Genomic DNA, 16,997 nt, shown 5'->3' on the forward strand with positions numbered 1-16,997 from the left:
AAGTATGTGATTCGGAAATCAATAAATCTTGGATGATAATTATAGAGATGCTTCTTACTAAGATAAGATTTTTCATATGAATATCTTTCTTAAAACCGTTGGCCCCATCACAGGAATGACATAGAATCACATATTGAGATTGGAAGAAGTATGTGATTCGGGAATCAATAAATCTTGGATGATAATTATAGAGTTGTTTCTTACTAATATAAGATTTTTCATCTGAATATATTTCTTAAAACCGCTGGCCCCATCATAGGAATGACATAGAATCACATATTGAGATTGGAAGAAGTATGTGATTCGGGAATCAATAAATCTTGGATGATAATTATAGAGTTGTTTCTTACTAATATAAGATTTTTCATGTGAATATCTTAAAACCGCTGGCCCCATCATAGGAATGACATAGAATCACATATTGAGATTGGAAGAAGTATGTGATTCGGGAATCAATAAATTTTGGATGATAATTATTGAGTTGCTTCTTACTAAGATAAGATTTTTCATATGAATATCTTAAAACCGTTGGCCCCATCATAGGAATGACATAGAATCACATATTGAGATTGGAAGAAGTATGTGATTCGGGAATCAATAAATCTTGGATGATAATTATAAATTTGCTTCTTACTAAGATAAGATTTTTCAGATGAATATCTTTCTTAAAACCGCTGGCCCCATCATAGGAAAGACATAGAATCACATATTGAGATTGGGAGAAGTATGTGATTCGGGAATCAATAAATCTTGGATGATAATTATAAATTTGCTTCTTACTAAGATAAGATTTTTCATATGAATATCTTTCTTAAAACCGCTGGCCCCATCATAGGAAAGACATAGAATCACATATTGAGATTGGGAGAAGTATGTGATTCGGGAATCAATAAATCTTGGATGATAATTATAAATTTGCTTCTTACTAAGATAAGATTTTTCATATGAATATCTTTCTTAAAACCGCTGGCCCCATCACAGGAATGACATAGAATCACATATTGAGATTGGAAGAAGTATGTGATTCGGGAATCAATAAATCTTGGATGATAATTATTGAGTTGCTTCTTACTAAGATAAGATTTTTCATATGAATATCTTTCTTGAAACCGCTGGCCCCATCATAGGAATGACATAGAATCACATATTGAGATTGGAAGAAGTATGTGATTCGGAAATCAATCAATCTTGGATGATAATTATAGAGTTGCTTAGTAAGATAATATTGTTCATATAAATATCTATCTTCAAACCGTTGGCCCCATAATAGGAATGACATAGAATCACATATTGAGATTGGAAGGGGTATATGTTTTGTTGGCCAACAGGTTTTGGATGATAATAATAATGTATATGTGAAAACCCTGGAAGAAGTGGGTATTTCGCGAATCCAAAGACCGTAGATCATTGCCTGGTTCTCACGAAAGAATGTGATTCGTTAATCAATGAATCTTGGATGATAATAATAATAATATATGGGAATAACTTTTATCTACATCAATCTTATAATTAAATGAACAATAGGTGGAAAATTTGGAAGAAGTGGGTATTTCGCGAATCCAAAGACCATAGATCATCGTAAACTCAACATCTGAATTGAAAAGCTTCTATGTATAAATTTATTTTTGAGAAATAATTATAGCGGAAAATAATTTCAATAGAAAATTATTAGTTTGGTAAACATAAATATAGGCTCTTTTTAATTTCCACAGCATCTGTGGAAATTAAAAAATTAAAAAGAGCCTATATTTATTTTTTCCAAATCAATATGAATTTCCATCAAATAGAGACTGGAATCCATTAAATACTTAAAAAATTAATATTTTCACACTGGGAGCAAAAAGGATCATTTTCGGAAATAATGAACCAAATACTTATGACGAAAATACTAATTCAAGAAAATATTCGATAAAGAAGTAAGTAAAAATAAAATGATGAGAAAAAAAAATAAACATACAAAATATTGAACACGACCAACTTCAACTCGAGAGTTTTAGGTAATATATCAAAATAATAAACATAATTTATCCCTTGAACATAATGCCAACTCTATAAGATCTCAACTTTTGAGGGTAGTTTGAGAAAAGACCAGTTATTATAATTATTAAGTAATGCTTTTTGAAACTGCTTTAAAAATTCATTTATTTATTTTGTTTTTATTTTATACATAGGTTTAAAAATGAAATTTTCTTATTTTTATCAAGGAATAAATACTTTATGTTTAATTTTATTACTTTTTCGATTTCTCCTTTTTTTTTCGATTCCATTTCAAAATTTCATATCTGGGAACAAAGTATGTTGATAAATTGAAGGTAAAACCTTTGAATTCCATAATTCTGTCATAATTGGTTATATAGTAAGAAAAAAATGAGTAAATAAGTAAACAAACGAAAATAGATAGGCATCGAAAATTGTTTGGCTAGTGATTGCATGAATATAGCAAAAAAAAAAGAAAGTTTGGGCGCTTTCTAGGCCTATAACTTATGAATGAAGATTCTTCTTGAGGATACATAATTTTTTGGCAACACCTGATGCTGTTTTTGACATTTACATTTGTCAGTAAACGAAAAAGCATAATATTAGGAAAAGTGGTGAGTTTTTTAATGTGATAACTCTCTATTGAACTTACTGGATTATAAATTAAAAAATAAACATAATCTAAAAAAAAAATACACAAGATTTGAACGGAAATAAAAATAATAATATTATTTGCTGATCTCGGTAATATCTATATACCTCCTGCAATAATCACTCATATTTAATTACTTGCATTAGACCTAATTTCTGAACGTATTTTTCATTGACAGAGTTGTACTTCTCGAAGAATACGCACAACATTTTGAAAATACGCACAAGAAATTAAAACACGCACAAAATGTTTAATTTAAATTCGCACAAAACGTTTTTAAATAAACGCAAGCATTAGAGTGATTAGTATTAAGATCGTTCTTCTTCATTTATTGAACGTGAAATGAGAGAATTAAGAGAACGTCATATTGATATTGTTTGGTCGGAATTCAGAAATGGGGAAAGATACGGGTAAAAAATTTTGGGGTGATACCTACCCTGAATTAAATTAATTGCATAAGATTGATTGATGGTGAAAGATTATATACAGGGTGTTAGGTATATTTATATGTAGTTTAAGTTATACTGTTTTTCAAATCGTATTTATTTTATTTGTTATCTGAGATTTGGTTTTGAATGAGTTATTCATTTAAAATATTAATAACGTTGTAGCTATTAAGAGTTCCTAATTATTTGATTTAATAATATTTCAACCAAAATTTCCACTTAATGGAAAATTTTTTAGGTTAGAATTGCCTAATATAGACTGCTTTAACACTCTGGATATTTTTCATCGTTGATAATATTAGATATATTGACATTTATATTAATATATTTTTGTTTCATTACGTTATTGATTATCCCTATAATCACTCATTTGAGCACAAAGTAACGCACAATTCTTGGTTCCTTAATAATTCGAAAATCAATGGACAATTGTATTAATTATAAAAAATCATTAACGATCAAAAATTAAACTTAATATGGGTTAATGAAAAAATATATACCGTTTAAAAATTCTATTTTTTTTCCTCGATGAGAAACTTTCCAAAAACTAAAGAAGGAAGATGAGTAGGTAGAGGAAATCAAAAAAATTATATCTAGTTGATCGATTCGAAAAGACGACCACCTTAAAATGTATTGAGTATTGAAGTACAATTTAATTAAACTCCAAAAATGTTATCACGGCTCGGAAAATGAACTCTGTATGTATGTCTATCGATTTGAGATAACCCCAAAGGAAAAATGCATAGTGTTTAAATCGGGACTATGTGAAGGCCAGCTCGTGGCACCTCTGCTAGAGATCAGAGGAGTTTCGTACTTGGACGGTAACCATCTGGAGGTACTGGCCTCCACGCAGCCCTGATTCGTACCCTATGGACTTTTTACTATCAGGTTATCTCAAATCTCCCCTGTACGCGCATCCAGTGGTGGGTACTGGGGGGCGTTAAGTTAAGACCCTCCTTCCAGGAAAGAATCTTGTACATAGATTGATTATATTAAAATATTTAATAATAAAATGTATTTGGAGAAATATTCATAGATAAGTTTAAGTTTTAAATTTAATTTTTATTTGAGCATTTTTTGAATCAGATAACAAACCAAAAGCACACCATAATTAAACTTGTCTTTTGAGACAAACATCTTGTATATTTATATATCTTAATATATATTAATGAATTATTAACCTATTTATGAAAAAATTGACGCACAATTGACAATTTTATCGCACAAATTGCGAGTTATAGTTTTCGAAATGATCGATTATGATTTAGGTTCACTGTTCTGATACAGGGTCTCCCATAAATGGATCGACAATAGAAAAGCAAATTGAAACAAAAAAGTTAGTAAAAGAATTTCTATTCGAATGATTGATTTAGAGATACCTATTCGATACTAAAAAAAATTATATTTTCTTTATTATCTGGAATTTAAAGGTACTATTTACTAGGGATTCTGGCAATTTTAAAATCATTGTTTCATCAAACTTATCAATGCTATAACATCATAGGTTTTCTCCATTGAAAAAAACATATTGATAGGAGTCCAGATAATTTTTGGAAAATGATTTTTTTTTATATCTTAATAGGTCTGCATTTTAAGGGTCATCTTTATAAAGCCTTTTTTGTTTTGGTTGGGCTTTTCTTCGATTCACTCGCGAGACATTTTGTATATTTATATTTAATACCCTTAGAGATGGATAAATTTCTTTACGTATATATTTCAAGCAGACCTAATTGCCAATATTTTGGCTCTTTGTGGTCTATGTTTTATTTTATATTTTAGAATGAGGAAAGCAGCTTGAAATTTCTGAAAAATTAAGAATAGGGCGTGACATTGAGGCGATTGAAATGTTTGTTATTTTTATTTATCACTTCCTTTTTGGGGAATTCCAGGATTTCCAGCATTTGTAACTATATTCTAAAGCATTTATGCACCACTTTTACGCACAATTATAGCCGGGAAATTTGAAAATTTCTCGGTTTCGTCGATAAGTTGTGATTTTAATCGATGAATTCATTGCTCGTATTCTCGACTCGAAAATTATCAAATTAAGTCTGGAAAAGGTAAACTAAAAATTCAGTTATGAAATTTTATCCAATCCGGAGAAATGAACTCATTGTTTAAAAAGTTAAAAAAAAAGTTTTAGAATGAAACAAACCCAGACAGCATATGAAATAAATGAATTATAACAAAATTATTAATCCTATCTATCCATTGTTAGAATTTTTTTTTTTATTGTAACGTTAAGAATTTTTTTCCATTCAACTCGATTGCCAAAACTATGCACATAAATAAATTTAATTGGAAACCAATTAATGACAATGGGTATAATTAAACGTATATTCTATTGAGGAAACGAGCCAAACATTTTCAACTTTAGGGAACATCAGGTGACTACATACCACAATAAGAAAAACCGATGTGGCAACACTGCGGAATGATGTTGGAAACGTTGTTGCCACACCAGTTTTTCTAGGTAGGTAGGTCAGTGATGAATTTTGACCTTCTGTATTTAGAGCTGAAATTTACGGCTCTGTAGGTAGAACATTTTCTTTGAATTTAAGGGCTTAATAGTTATCGGTATAGTATTAGAGTAAGTGCGAAAATTTATTTTTTATTCAAAGGGCAGTATTGGGAGTCTAATAATAGTAATAATAATAGATTTTAATCTATGCTAGTATTATCGTGAGTGCATACATTAATATATTAATATTAAAAAATCTGACTCGTTATAAAAGTGAGAGCAAATGAATTTTGAATGCATATGCATATTTGTATGCATACAGTATGATTTTTTACCACAGCATAGATGTATAGAACGTAGCGATTGACTTATAATGCGAATATTATATTTTTAATTTATAAATATTGAAACATGAGGGCTGATATTAGTGTAAGTTAAACATTATATCTTATGGATATGTATCATTTAGTTATATCATTAAACAATGTTTACCGAGGACGAAATTAGTCTAAGTGCGAATATTATATTTTATCTATAAAGATTGAAATATGAAAGTCGACATTAGTGTAAGTGTAAAAATTATATTTTATTGATATGCATCGTTTAGGATATCAATAACAAATAGTCACCAAGCACTGAATTAGTGTAATTGCAAAAAAAAAAATTATGCATATGGTTTGTACTTGAAATTTAGCAACAGGCTGGTATTAGTGTAAGCGCATGTATGCATATTCTACATTTGTATTGAAATTTCAGAACAAATATTGATCTGGTATTAGAGTAAGACAAAATTAATTTTATATACATATGCATCGTTTTGAACAAATACTGATTTGAGCCAATACTAGTGTAAGTGCAAAAGTTATTTTTATGCATATGTATTTGATATGTGAACGTAAAAAGGTCTATTAGTATAAGCGAAAAAATGTTTTCGATATGTACCTAACTACTTATTCAAAAGTAGTTTTTGAAAACGCTATGCATTTCATATTGTGATATGATTCTGGGAAATCTATATCCAGATATCAAATAGTAGGGTTCTCATGAATGTTATGGATTACTTAATGTTCGTCGTAAGGTTTCATGAATATTTTTCAACCCTATTTGAGAAAAAAAAATAAAAAAAAAATAAAAAAATAAAAAACACTATGAAAAAAAATCTTTTTTCTCGGTTTTAAATGTGACAAAATCTAAATGTTCGCTACGTAGGAAACTATGAATGGAAAATCGAACTTCTTTAACATATTTAAAGATCCTTTTAATCCTGCATGGCTTACATTTTTGACGTTATAGATGTTTGTTGATTCAAATACTGGAACATTGATTCAATTCGGAAATAATAATTTTCTCAAAAAAATTCTACACGATATAACATCTATAAAATAAATAACATGAAATAATAATAAAGTACTAAAAATAAATAGAGATTCAATACCATATTCCAGAAATTTTTCAACCATTAATAATTCATCTTATTAAACTCTTATAAAACTTCTTCTGCAGCTCCTTTATGTGTAAGTACATCCAATTTGGGATGTTTCGGTGTGTGAAAAAAAAAATAAAAAAAAAAAAAAACAATGATGCCATAAATATTGAAAAGAAAGAAAATTTAAAAAAAAACGTGGATATGTATTGGGGACATATTAAACAAACGGAGACCCCCAATACTGTTTATTTGGTATCAATCTAGAGAAGAAAAATGGTGTTATCAAATAAACTCCCGACATTTAAAGGTATATAAACTACCTTATGTTCCTTATAGTTATTATTAACAACAAAAAAATAAAAATAAAAAAAAACGCGGTTGAAAACTTGAGTGAAAATTAGTCTTAAGATGAACGATTAACATCAAATAATAATGTTCTCTCAGAAGAAATCCAAAAGTTAGATTCTATAATATTGATTTTTTTTTGAGTAATTGTATTTCAATGAAAAATAATAATATTTGAATGTTTGATGTCATGACGACTGCTGATTCAAAACTCCAACAAATGCTCTTTAACCGTAGAAAATTCTGACTAAATGTGATCAATCATTGATTCTTCAACATACTCTTTAATGTCTGAAAGAAATGAAATGTAAAATTTAATACTTTCAGAGAATGCTATACCATAATCATCTGTTATTTTTATATTTTTTTTTATTTAATGCGTTATATTTACTAATTGATATTCTATCATTTAGAATATCATAGTAAACTGAAGAATTCATCCCTCTATTGGGTGTAGTAAAATTACATTAACGATTTTAGAATGTGTCGAATATTATGCATGTGATTAAATAATTTAAGTATATCTGAACGTTCATTTGTGTCTTATCGTGAAAGAAATGAAATGTAAAATTTAATAATTTCAAAGAATGCTATAAATTACTTACCATAATTCAAATTATCTGTTATTTTTATATTTTTTTTATTTAATGCGTTATATTTACTAATTGATATTCTATCATTTAGAATATTATAGTAAACTGAAGAATTCATCCCGCTATTAGGTGTAGTAATATTACATTAACGATTTTAGATTGTGTCGAATATCATGCATGAGATTAAATAATTTAAGTATATCTGAACGTTCATTTGTGTCTTATCGTGAAAGAAATGAAATGTAAAATTTAATAATTTCAGAGAATGCTATAAATTACTTACCATAATCATGTGTTATTTTTATATTTTTTTTATTTAATGCGTTATATTTACTAATTGATATTCTATCATTTAGAATATCATAGTAAACTGAAGAATTCATCCCGCGATTAGGTGTAGTAATATTACATTAACGATTTTAGATTGTGTCGAATATCATGCATGAGATTAAATAATTTAAGTATATCTGAACGTTCATTTGTGTCTTATCGTGAAAGAAATGAAATGTAAAATTTAATAATTTCAGAGAATGCTATAAATTACTTACCATGATCATCTGTTATTTTTATATTTTTTTTATTTAATGCGTTATATTTACTAATTGATATTCTATCATTAAGAATATCATAGTAAACTGAAGAATTCATCCCTTTATTAGATGTAGTAAAATTATATTAACGATTTTAGAATGTGTCGAATATCATGCATGTGATTAAATAATTTAAGTATATCTGAACGTTCATTTGTGTCTTATCGTGAAAGAAATGAAATGTAGTATTTAATAATTTCAAAGAATGCTATGAATTACTTACCATAATTCAAATTATCTGTTATTTTTATATATTTTTTATTTAATGCATTATATTTACTGATTGATATTCTATCATTTAGAATATCAAAGTAATGTCATATATGAGACCTATTAGGTGTAGTAAAATTACTTTAACGATTTCAAAATGTGTCGAAAATCAAGATTTGAATTACGTAACCTAATTACATATAAACGTTCGTTTGTGTCTTATCGTAAAAGAAAAAAATTAAAAAAAAAACAAAAATAAAATCGATGTTTCTAGTTTATAAGTAGGGACGCTTTCGATGTTAGAAATTACTATAAACTAGGATAATAATAATTAAGTGAAATTTGAGAAAGGGTTCTCGTTTGATAATTAAAATACAACTATTACACATCAAAAAAATTTCAATGTACTTATGGGTATATTTTCGATGTCTATATGGCCTAATATAAATTCTGTAAAAAGTACGATCACCTACAAATTTAGTGCTCCTATCATTGAAATAGGTACATCGAGGTAAACCAGTATAAAAATGTAGGTTTAGAATGATGTTGTTTTGGTTGTTTGGATTACTTTAAATATTTTATATTGACCATGGACGGATGTTGTTCATAAATTGAAGAATTAAGAAGCTCTTAGGGTAAGGTATATTTTATATTCTACCATAGTATAAGCAATTATACTATGATACTACTAGACTCTCAACTTTGTAGGTTTAGAATCATGTTGATAAATCTTTGCAGGAACGGTTGGGAAGCTTACAATATTTTAAATTTGACCATGTGTAGAGTTCATGTCTTAAATTGAAGAATTCAGAAAAGATTGCTAGAAATCAAGGTCATCTCTATCTCAAAAATACATTTTTAAATTCGACATGTAGGTTTAGAATCATGTTGATACATATTTGCTGATACGAGTGGAAGACTTCAATTTTGACTATGGCCATTTTGTTCATTGGACTGTTCTCGAAGAATTCAGGGTAATTACTTTATTCCATACTGCTCTGAACGCGAAGAAATTTACCAGACTCATCAATTTGATGGTATCATGAATTCGAAGTTAAAGTCTGATCGCTATTTGAAAAGAATCAACAATTATTCGTCCAAGTCAAAAATCATTTCTAACCTCAACTAACCTATTTTCTGTTGTTTTGGTTAGAAATTATTTTTGATGGTTGTGAAGTAACCTTGGAGAATATTTTTTAATTTATTTCATCTTGTTCAAAGTTGTAAGGGATAAAAAATAATTACCGAATTAAGAGAATATTGCTTTGAAATTAAGGTCATTGCTATTTTAAACTGTATTTTTAACTTTCACATAGTGTCCAAGCTCCGAATATCTATGGAAATTGATCTGGGCTGGCCCTAGAGCAAAACAGAAAAAGACCATAGTTGTTCACTAATTGTGCTTCCAATCTGATCTTACTTATTAGCGTAAATTAAATACATATTATATTAAGTCTCATAATCAATTAAATGTGCGAATATTATTAATAATGGTGTATAGCGAACCATACCTACATATATAATAGTATTTAATTCTATGTCGATGTTTTTAAAAATCTAGTTAAGTTTCAATATTAATTATCAATGGATTAGTGATTCCATTCAAGGACAAGAGAAACATAGGTGTGAATTTTCATACTTTCTAGAATTAGTTGATGTTTAGGTCTTAAAGTACAAAGTTTTCAAGTGAATATAGGCGCAATATTGTGGTTAGATGTTTGTATATTCAACAAATGAAGTAGACGAGCGACCATTGTTTCAGTAGCGTTTCCCAAAATTCTCATTGAAAGCGTTTGATCTTTCAATGAATGTGAATTTTCGGAATAGTATTAATGTGTGTATTTTTATTCTTCTTTATTTTCGATTGTTATAAAATAGATTATCATCTCAAAATCGTAGTTTTTCAATGATGTCAAACTTCGAGTATTATTTTGATGATGGATCTATATAAATGCCCATAAGAAACAACTATTTAGTATTTAGAGAATAAAATATACTCAATTGTAAATATTGCCTTGATGATTACGACAACAGAGTTACTGTTCTTACGTTTCGTCCATAACTATAGTGAGCTTCTTCAGAGGTTTCTAGATCACATAATGTTTGCTCACTCCGAAGTGTCGACTTACAATCTATCACCAAGAAACTTCTGAAGATCCATACCGTAGTTATAGGCGAAACGTCAGCTGAAAACCTGACCAGACAGCGGTTAGAAAACCTGAAATTATATTGAAAAATCCAGCCGTGAAAACTTTTGGCATTAGAGGAAGGTTATGCTGTCTTACCATTTAGGAATTCGGTCTTATTTTTTATGGTATATTCAAAAATTTTACTTGAGAGACCAGTGAGAAAAAGGCCGAAATTATATTATAGATAATCGAGTTTATAATATATGCATTTCACGATGCTTTCTAATAATTCTGAAATGTTGAAAATTGTAAACTCGAATTTATACAATTTTATTAAATATAACAATTGTTGCCTTCACTGTGGCTTTATCTGTTAAAATAAAAAACTGACGAAGCCCCATAATGTGAAGAATCAATTGTTTTTGAATGAAAATTGTAGAAATTAAAGTTTATAATTTCAATTCAAAATGAATTTCCATCTTATACCTACCTAAAGTTTGAATCTATAAATTTATTGATATTCAACTCAATTTAATGAATGAAAAATAAAGCGAACGATATAACTAACAACAAAATGAGACCTTTAACACCTTTGAATACTTGCAACACTTTTTACCCAATATTTTCTAATAGGTGAGAGAAGAATAGATAGATTTTTTGAAGGTGATCGTCTCACCATCTATTCATTTTTTCTTTTGAAATTTCTCTCGGTCCCTCTCATATGTTTGGTTTGTTTCATTCCTAAACTAGTCTGAGTTTACAGTTTCAAATTCGTGTTAATTTTTGTGAGTGCTCTTAAAAATACGAGCGACAGTTCAATGAATTTGGAATGAAGTCTAGAAAATATGTATTAAAATGTTTTATTAGCTCATAAAAAATTAATAGATGAAAATGAGTTGAGATGAAAGAAGCATTCAGTTTTCTGTGAATAACTCGAAAAATATTAGAGAAAATCGAAATCTGAAAATAGATTATTAGTGAAGAGAAATTTCCCTATTATAAATAAGGCGTTTTAAGTTTTTTTAATTTCAAAATTAAATAAAATTTAAAAACATTGGATAAATTGTGCTGTTTTCAACACTCGAAGGAAAAATCGATCTAACTTGAATTTTCAACAATTTAAGTAATTGGTAGTTAATAACTTCCTTCAAGACCTCTGCTTTGATTGAGTGAAATGAAAATTGTTCAAATGATCAACTTAAACTTTTTTAAAGTGAGTTTTTTTGTCGATTATTTCAAGAATTTTTATTGCCTTCTCTCGAAACGAGATCTAATTAATTATCAATTGCCTAAATAATTGAAAAATCAAATTAGATCAACAGGACCTCATTCCTTCAAGTGTTGAAAATACACCGTGATAAATTAAAATGTTTTAATTTATATTTTATTTTAAAATTAAGAATTTTAGAATGAATTATTCTATCGTGAAATTTCTCCTTAATAATAATCTGTTTTCAGATTTCGATTATCTTTTATAGTTTCCTAGTTATTCCCGAAAAACTAAACGCGATTTTTCATTTCAATTTGTTTATACCTTTTTCAATTTTTTAAACGCTAATAAAACATTTCATTACATTTTTTCTTAGCATCATTCCGAATTCAAAGAATTACCGTTTATATTTTTAGGGGCAGTTAAAAAAGTGAACCCGTTTTCGAACTTGTGAAGTAGACTAAAAATGTAGCTTTGTAGTACCTAATATTAATTTAAACGTTACAGACGCTGTTGCGAAACATAACACGCACAAAGGTGTGCCTTATTGATGTGAAAATATCCACGATAACTCCAAAAACTTCAAACAGTTCAACGGTGCTAAGCTTCGCTGCGTTCGAAACCAGTTGGGAACTGAACTGAACAAGTGAAATTCCATTTCAGGGTCGATAAAATGGACGAACAGTTGTACAGTTCCGTTCCAAATCGGTTTCGGCGATTAAAACTGTTCAGTAAACGATACGGTTAATTATGCGAAAGTAACTCAAATTTGTACAGGAAGAATTTAAACTTATATTTTCATAACTCGTTGAAAAACCACAGCATAGAGATCAGTTCGAAACTGTACTGAACTAGCGTCGTTTGTCCAGTTCAGTGCAGAATACTGAGTCTTAACTGGACTCTTTGATCCAACGGAATAAAATTCTTCTTTTCATGTTGTTTAACATTGTATGGCATTTGAACTGGTTCGGAACTGAACTGATAATGCAGTTCGATTTCAGGGTCCCCATAAAGAATGTAGTTTCGAACTAGTTTTGGACGATTTGTTAATAATACCTAAAAATAAAGCAATATTTCATCCAATAGAATGAAGCCTTGCCATACAGTTTAACATACATGTAAAGAAAACTTACTTCTAACTGCACATATGAAGTGTACCCATGTTGCACATATAAGACTGCCCAATAGGAATATAGTACCTGACTAAACAACCTAAGCGTAGTTTTAAATTAAATATTTGCGGAAAAGTCGTTTAATATGCTTATTGATAGTACATATCTACTTCAGAATATTCAGAAGTTCCTTTTCAGTACCTCTTTGACAACGACCGGTTTCAAAGAACCCTCAAGTCTAACATTGATATTCTTCCACTTAAATAATTATGTATTCAACAGATTAGCTAATCAAATTGCATATTAACACATTTGAAATAATAAATTATTATCATTATAAAATGATAAGCTTGTGTAAGGAAGTCAAGAAAAGAAGTTGTAGGTAGAAGAAAAGTGGTATATATAATTTTTGTTGGAAGATACCAATTATTTTATATGTTAAGATTATTGTTTCTAAACAACACCTACCAATATTCCAAAGGTAATTAGCTCTGCTTGATAAGTTAATTACCAAAAAAGGAATACGCGTTCACATTAAACTCCCTTTTGTTTGAAAGTTTTACCGAGTGACTTATTGCAGGCTTAAAAAAATGTCTATTATGAATCATAGGTTTCCTTTCATATAATCAGAAGAATTAATCATATAAATTAAATTATTTAAGAAGCGACAAGCATAACAACATAGTTTTGAATTCACTTATTTCTTATTTTCCATAACAGTTCGAACCTTCTGTTTCCTATAACAACTTTCAGGTATGAATATATATTCAGTATGAAATCATTTTAAAAATTCAATATGAGAGTTATCATGTAAAAAGCTAATAAAGTAGGTAAACCAAAGTGGGCTAGGTTGGTCTAATTGAATTCTAATGTAATTCAAGGATTTTTCTTCAATGTATTGTTAGATGAAATCGTAACTTATTATAATACAAAAAAGATAATATTATATATAAATTCTATTGGAAGTTACTCTTAAATTTCATTGGAATGTATTTGTAATCAGAGAGACATGTACACTTGAAAGTTAAGATTGAAAATTAATCGATACTTATGGATGTTACATTCTTATATTTTTTATATATGCACTCTAGATACATATAGGAAATAGTTGTGGGATTTTATGTCCATATCTACGTATTTTCTCTTTGAAACATGATGTTGAAAAAAAATTAAGATTATACATGCTTCTATAAGTGAAAACAACAGGAATATTTGCAGAAGAGACAATAAGTATACAATCAAATGCATTGTATGAGGAAATTTCACGCATGTAGCATTTGGAATCTTTCAAATATTAGGAATTTCCTATGCTGTAATTATTATAGTTACATTTGTGAGTGCTAGGTAGTTATAGGAGGGTTTCAAAAAAATAGTCCGACAAATATTGATATATTTCTCAGTCAATGCAAAATAAACTTATATGCGGGAATTCATAAAATAAATATCAATATAAAAATTTTTCGGTATCTACACTTGAAAAAGTTAACTTGAAATTTCAGCAAGGGCTAAAAATGTTTTTTGAAGAAATTCCAATAGTTTATTATTGAATGATTGTTATTAAAGTGGCCTAAGACCAAATGCTATTAAAATCAGGAAATTAATTTTTATCAGATTTGTCTTGCAAATCATTCATTCATCATTCATTGAAAAGAACATGAAGATATTCACTTAACTAAGTTTCAGTCAGATATTCCTGTTGCTAGTAATGAGATGTAGAAATATAGATTTTAGTATTTGCTGTTTGAATTAATGTATAGTTACAGATGAATATTATATTATGCATGTGTACTGAAAAAATAGGCAGTTGTCTTTTTTTTAATTTTATCATCCTGAATTTAAATATGTTACATGATTTAAAATGTCATTCTGCATTTTCAGTTAAACTTACATCGTATTCGACTGGCTGCACCAGTGCGAATTAATTCGAACTAATTATGTCGTTTAGCACTGAAAAAATTCGATTTATTTCGCATTGGTGCAGCCAGTCGAATACACTGTTAATCATAAGAGAAATAAAATTGATTTTGACTTTGTGTATATATTTTAAAATATTTGTCTTCCTTAAACATTGAGATCATTGCTATATATTTTGATTGAATTATTTTTTATTCAATAAAATAACTCCCAAAACTTGTATAATTTTATTTATCCTATATGATACACTTAAAAACTTTACAATTCTCCTAGAAGCATTTGTTTGTTATTTTCCAGATAGATTTATTATAAATTCACCATTTTTTTTGTTCCATCAATACTTCTAATTTGTTCAAAATAGAATAAAATTCAGAAGATATACAAAAAATAACGTCACAGACTTACTTCTCTAGTCAAACACCTTTGAGTAAAAAAATCTGAAATGTTTTTTTTTGGTTTGGAAGCATCTGATTGTGATACTTTGAAAAATGATGTTATTGTGGAATTGTTAGCAGGGGGCTTATTAACTTGTTCATCATCACTTGATTCTTCAATTTCTACATGGTAAGCTTGTTCCTTTAAAATTTTGGGCACAGTAGACCAACTGAATCGTACTAATTGTGGGTATCCAAATACCATATCGTAATTGTCAGCTAAGAATTTTTTTGTAACAGGGTCGGCTAAAATGAGGAAATTTATGAAACCATAAACCATAAATAACTGATTCAGATAGATAATCATAATTATTTAAGATGATCATCCTTAGATTTTCCAAAAATAAGATACATTTTTCTAATATTCAATACTAACCAGGATAACCACTTCCGAATTCTTTATAAGTAATTTCATGTCCTTCCTTAAATGTCCATGTGAGAAGAGCATGATCTCTGGTTACCTTAGCACATATACTAGCTGCAGATACAATTGGATAGGTAGAATCTGCTTTTTTGGCAACGGTGATTTTATATTCAGGGAACAGACTTTTTAAATAAGCTTGGTATTTTTCTGGAGGACCCACAGTATCAACAAATATATGTTCAATATTGACACCACTTTTTTTTGCAGTTCTGATTAATCCGATAGCCGAGTCCATAGAGACTTGATTTAACGAATGTTTAGTTCTGTTCAACATATTATTACAGATTTTATTAGGAGATAACAACTCTATTGCCCATCCAATTTTTTGTGAGTTTTTACAAATTTCTTCGAATATTTCATCACGTTGCTGTTCTTTGAGGACCTTGGAATCATCACAGTTGAGAGAAGCAAGTAATGCAGCTTCATTTATAGGACAAAATGCAATTCCATAAACCATAGGTCCTAAAACAGGACCCCTTCCAGCTTCGTCAATTCCTAAGCAGCAAGGATATTCTTTGCAAGCTTCAGGTATTTTAGAAATATATGAATTGTTTTCAGAATTATCCCAATTTTGCAAATAATTGTCTAGAGTTTTCAAGTCACGGATTTCTAATTCTTCGTCATTCATTGAATTCTCCATTATATGTTAGTTTTCTTTTCGAATTACTCTCAATAAAATTTAATTTTTCAAAAAAACCTACAACCAAATTTCATAGACATAAATATTATGATTGAGGTTGTGTACCTATCCAAATTTCCCGCCAGCTTGATATGTTACCTACTTTTAATGATAACTATTATCAAAGACTATCTAATCTGTGCTATTATCTGTGCCTACTTTTTTGTATTAATTAATTATTGTTATATATTTCTTTGCTGAGTTTATTTGTCAAATCTTTTTCATTCATGATCATGAGAATTGATGAATATATTCTCTTCAAATAGCAGTTTCAGTGCTGTATCATTATTCATTAAGTCAGTTAGTGCTGGTAGATCGAAATGATACTTAGTTTTCTATGGTCGAACATTCCCAAAAATTCTATGTACCGAAACTTGACATTTTGTGTTTTCAAT

At 28.5% G+C, this 16,997-nt stretch overlaps 1 protein-coding gene across 1 annotated transcript; it reads right to left on the reverse strand.

Moving 5' to 3' along the window:
* Positions 1-15,278: 15,278 nt before the first annotated feature.
* On the reverse strand, positions 15,279-16,672 carry LOC123672458 (ribonuclease H2 subunit A). The gene is made up of 2 exons (XM_045606553.1): positions 15,876-16,672; positions 15,279-15,745 (listed from the first exon to the last, which is right to left on the reverse strand). The coding sequence occupies exons 1-2, from the start codon at positions 16,561-16,563 to the stop codon at positions 15,459-15,461; spliced, it is 975 nt and encodes a 324-aa protein (XP_045462509.1). The 5' UTR covers positions 16,564-16,672; the 3' UTR covers positions 15,279-15,458.
* Between the last annotated feature and the right edge of the window lie 325 nt (positions 16,673-16,997).

Source organism: Harmonia axyridis, chromosome 2 (genome assembly GCF_914767665.1).
Source record: "Harmonia axyridis chromosome 2, icHarAxyr1.1, whole genome shotgun sequence".
NCBI lineage: Eukaryota > Metazoa > Arthropoda > Insecta > Coleoptera > Coccinellidae > Harmonia > Harmonia axyridis.

Bases quoted from the DNA above. Each gene is read 5' to 3' on its own strand.
- LOC123672458 (XM_045606553.1), bottom strand. From the start codon at position 16,563: ATGGAGAATTCAATGAATGACGAAGAATTAGAAATCCGTGACTTGAAA. The intron at 15,746-15,875 runs GTTAGTATTGAA...TCCTCATTTTAG, and splicing joins ATTCGGAAGTGGTTATCCTG to CCGACCCTGTTACAAAAAAA.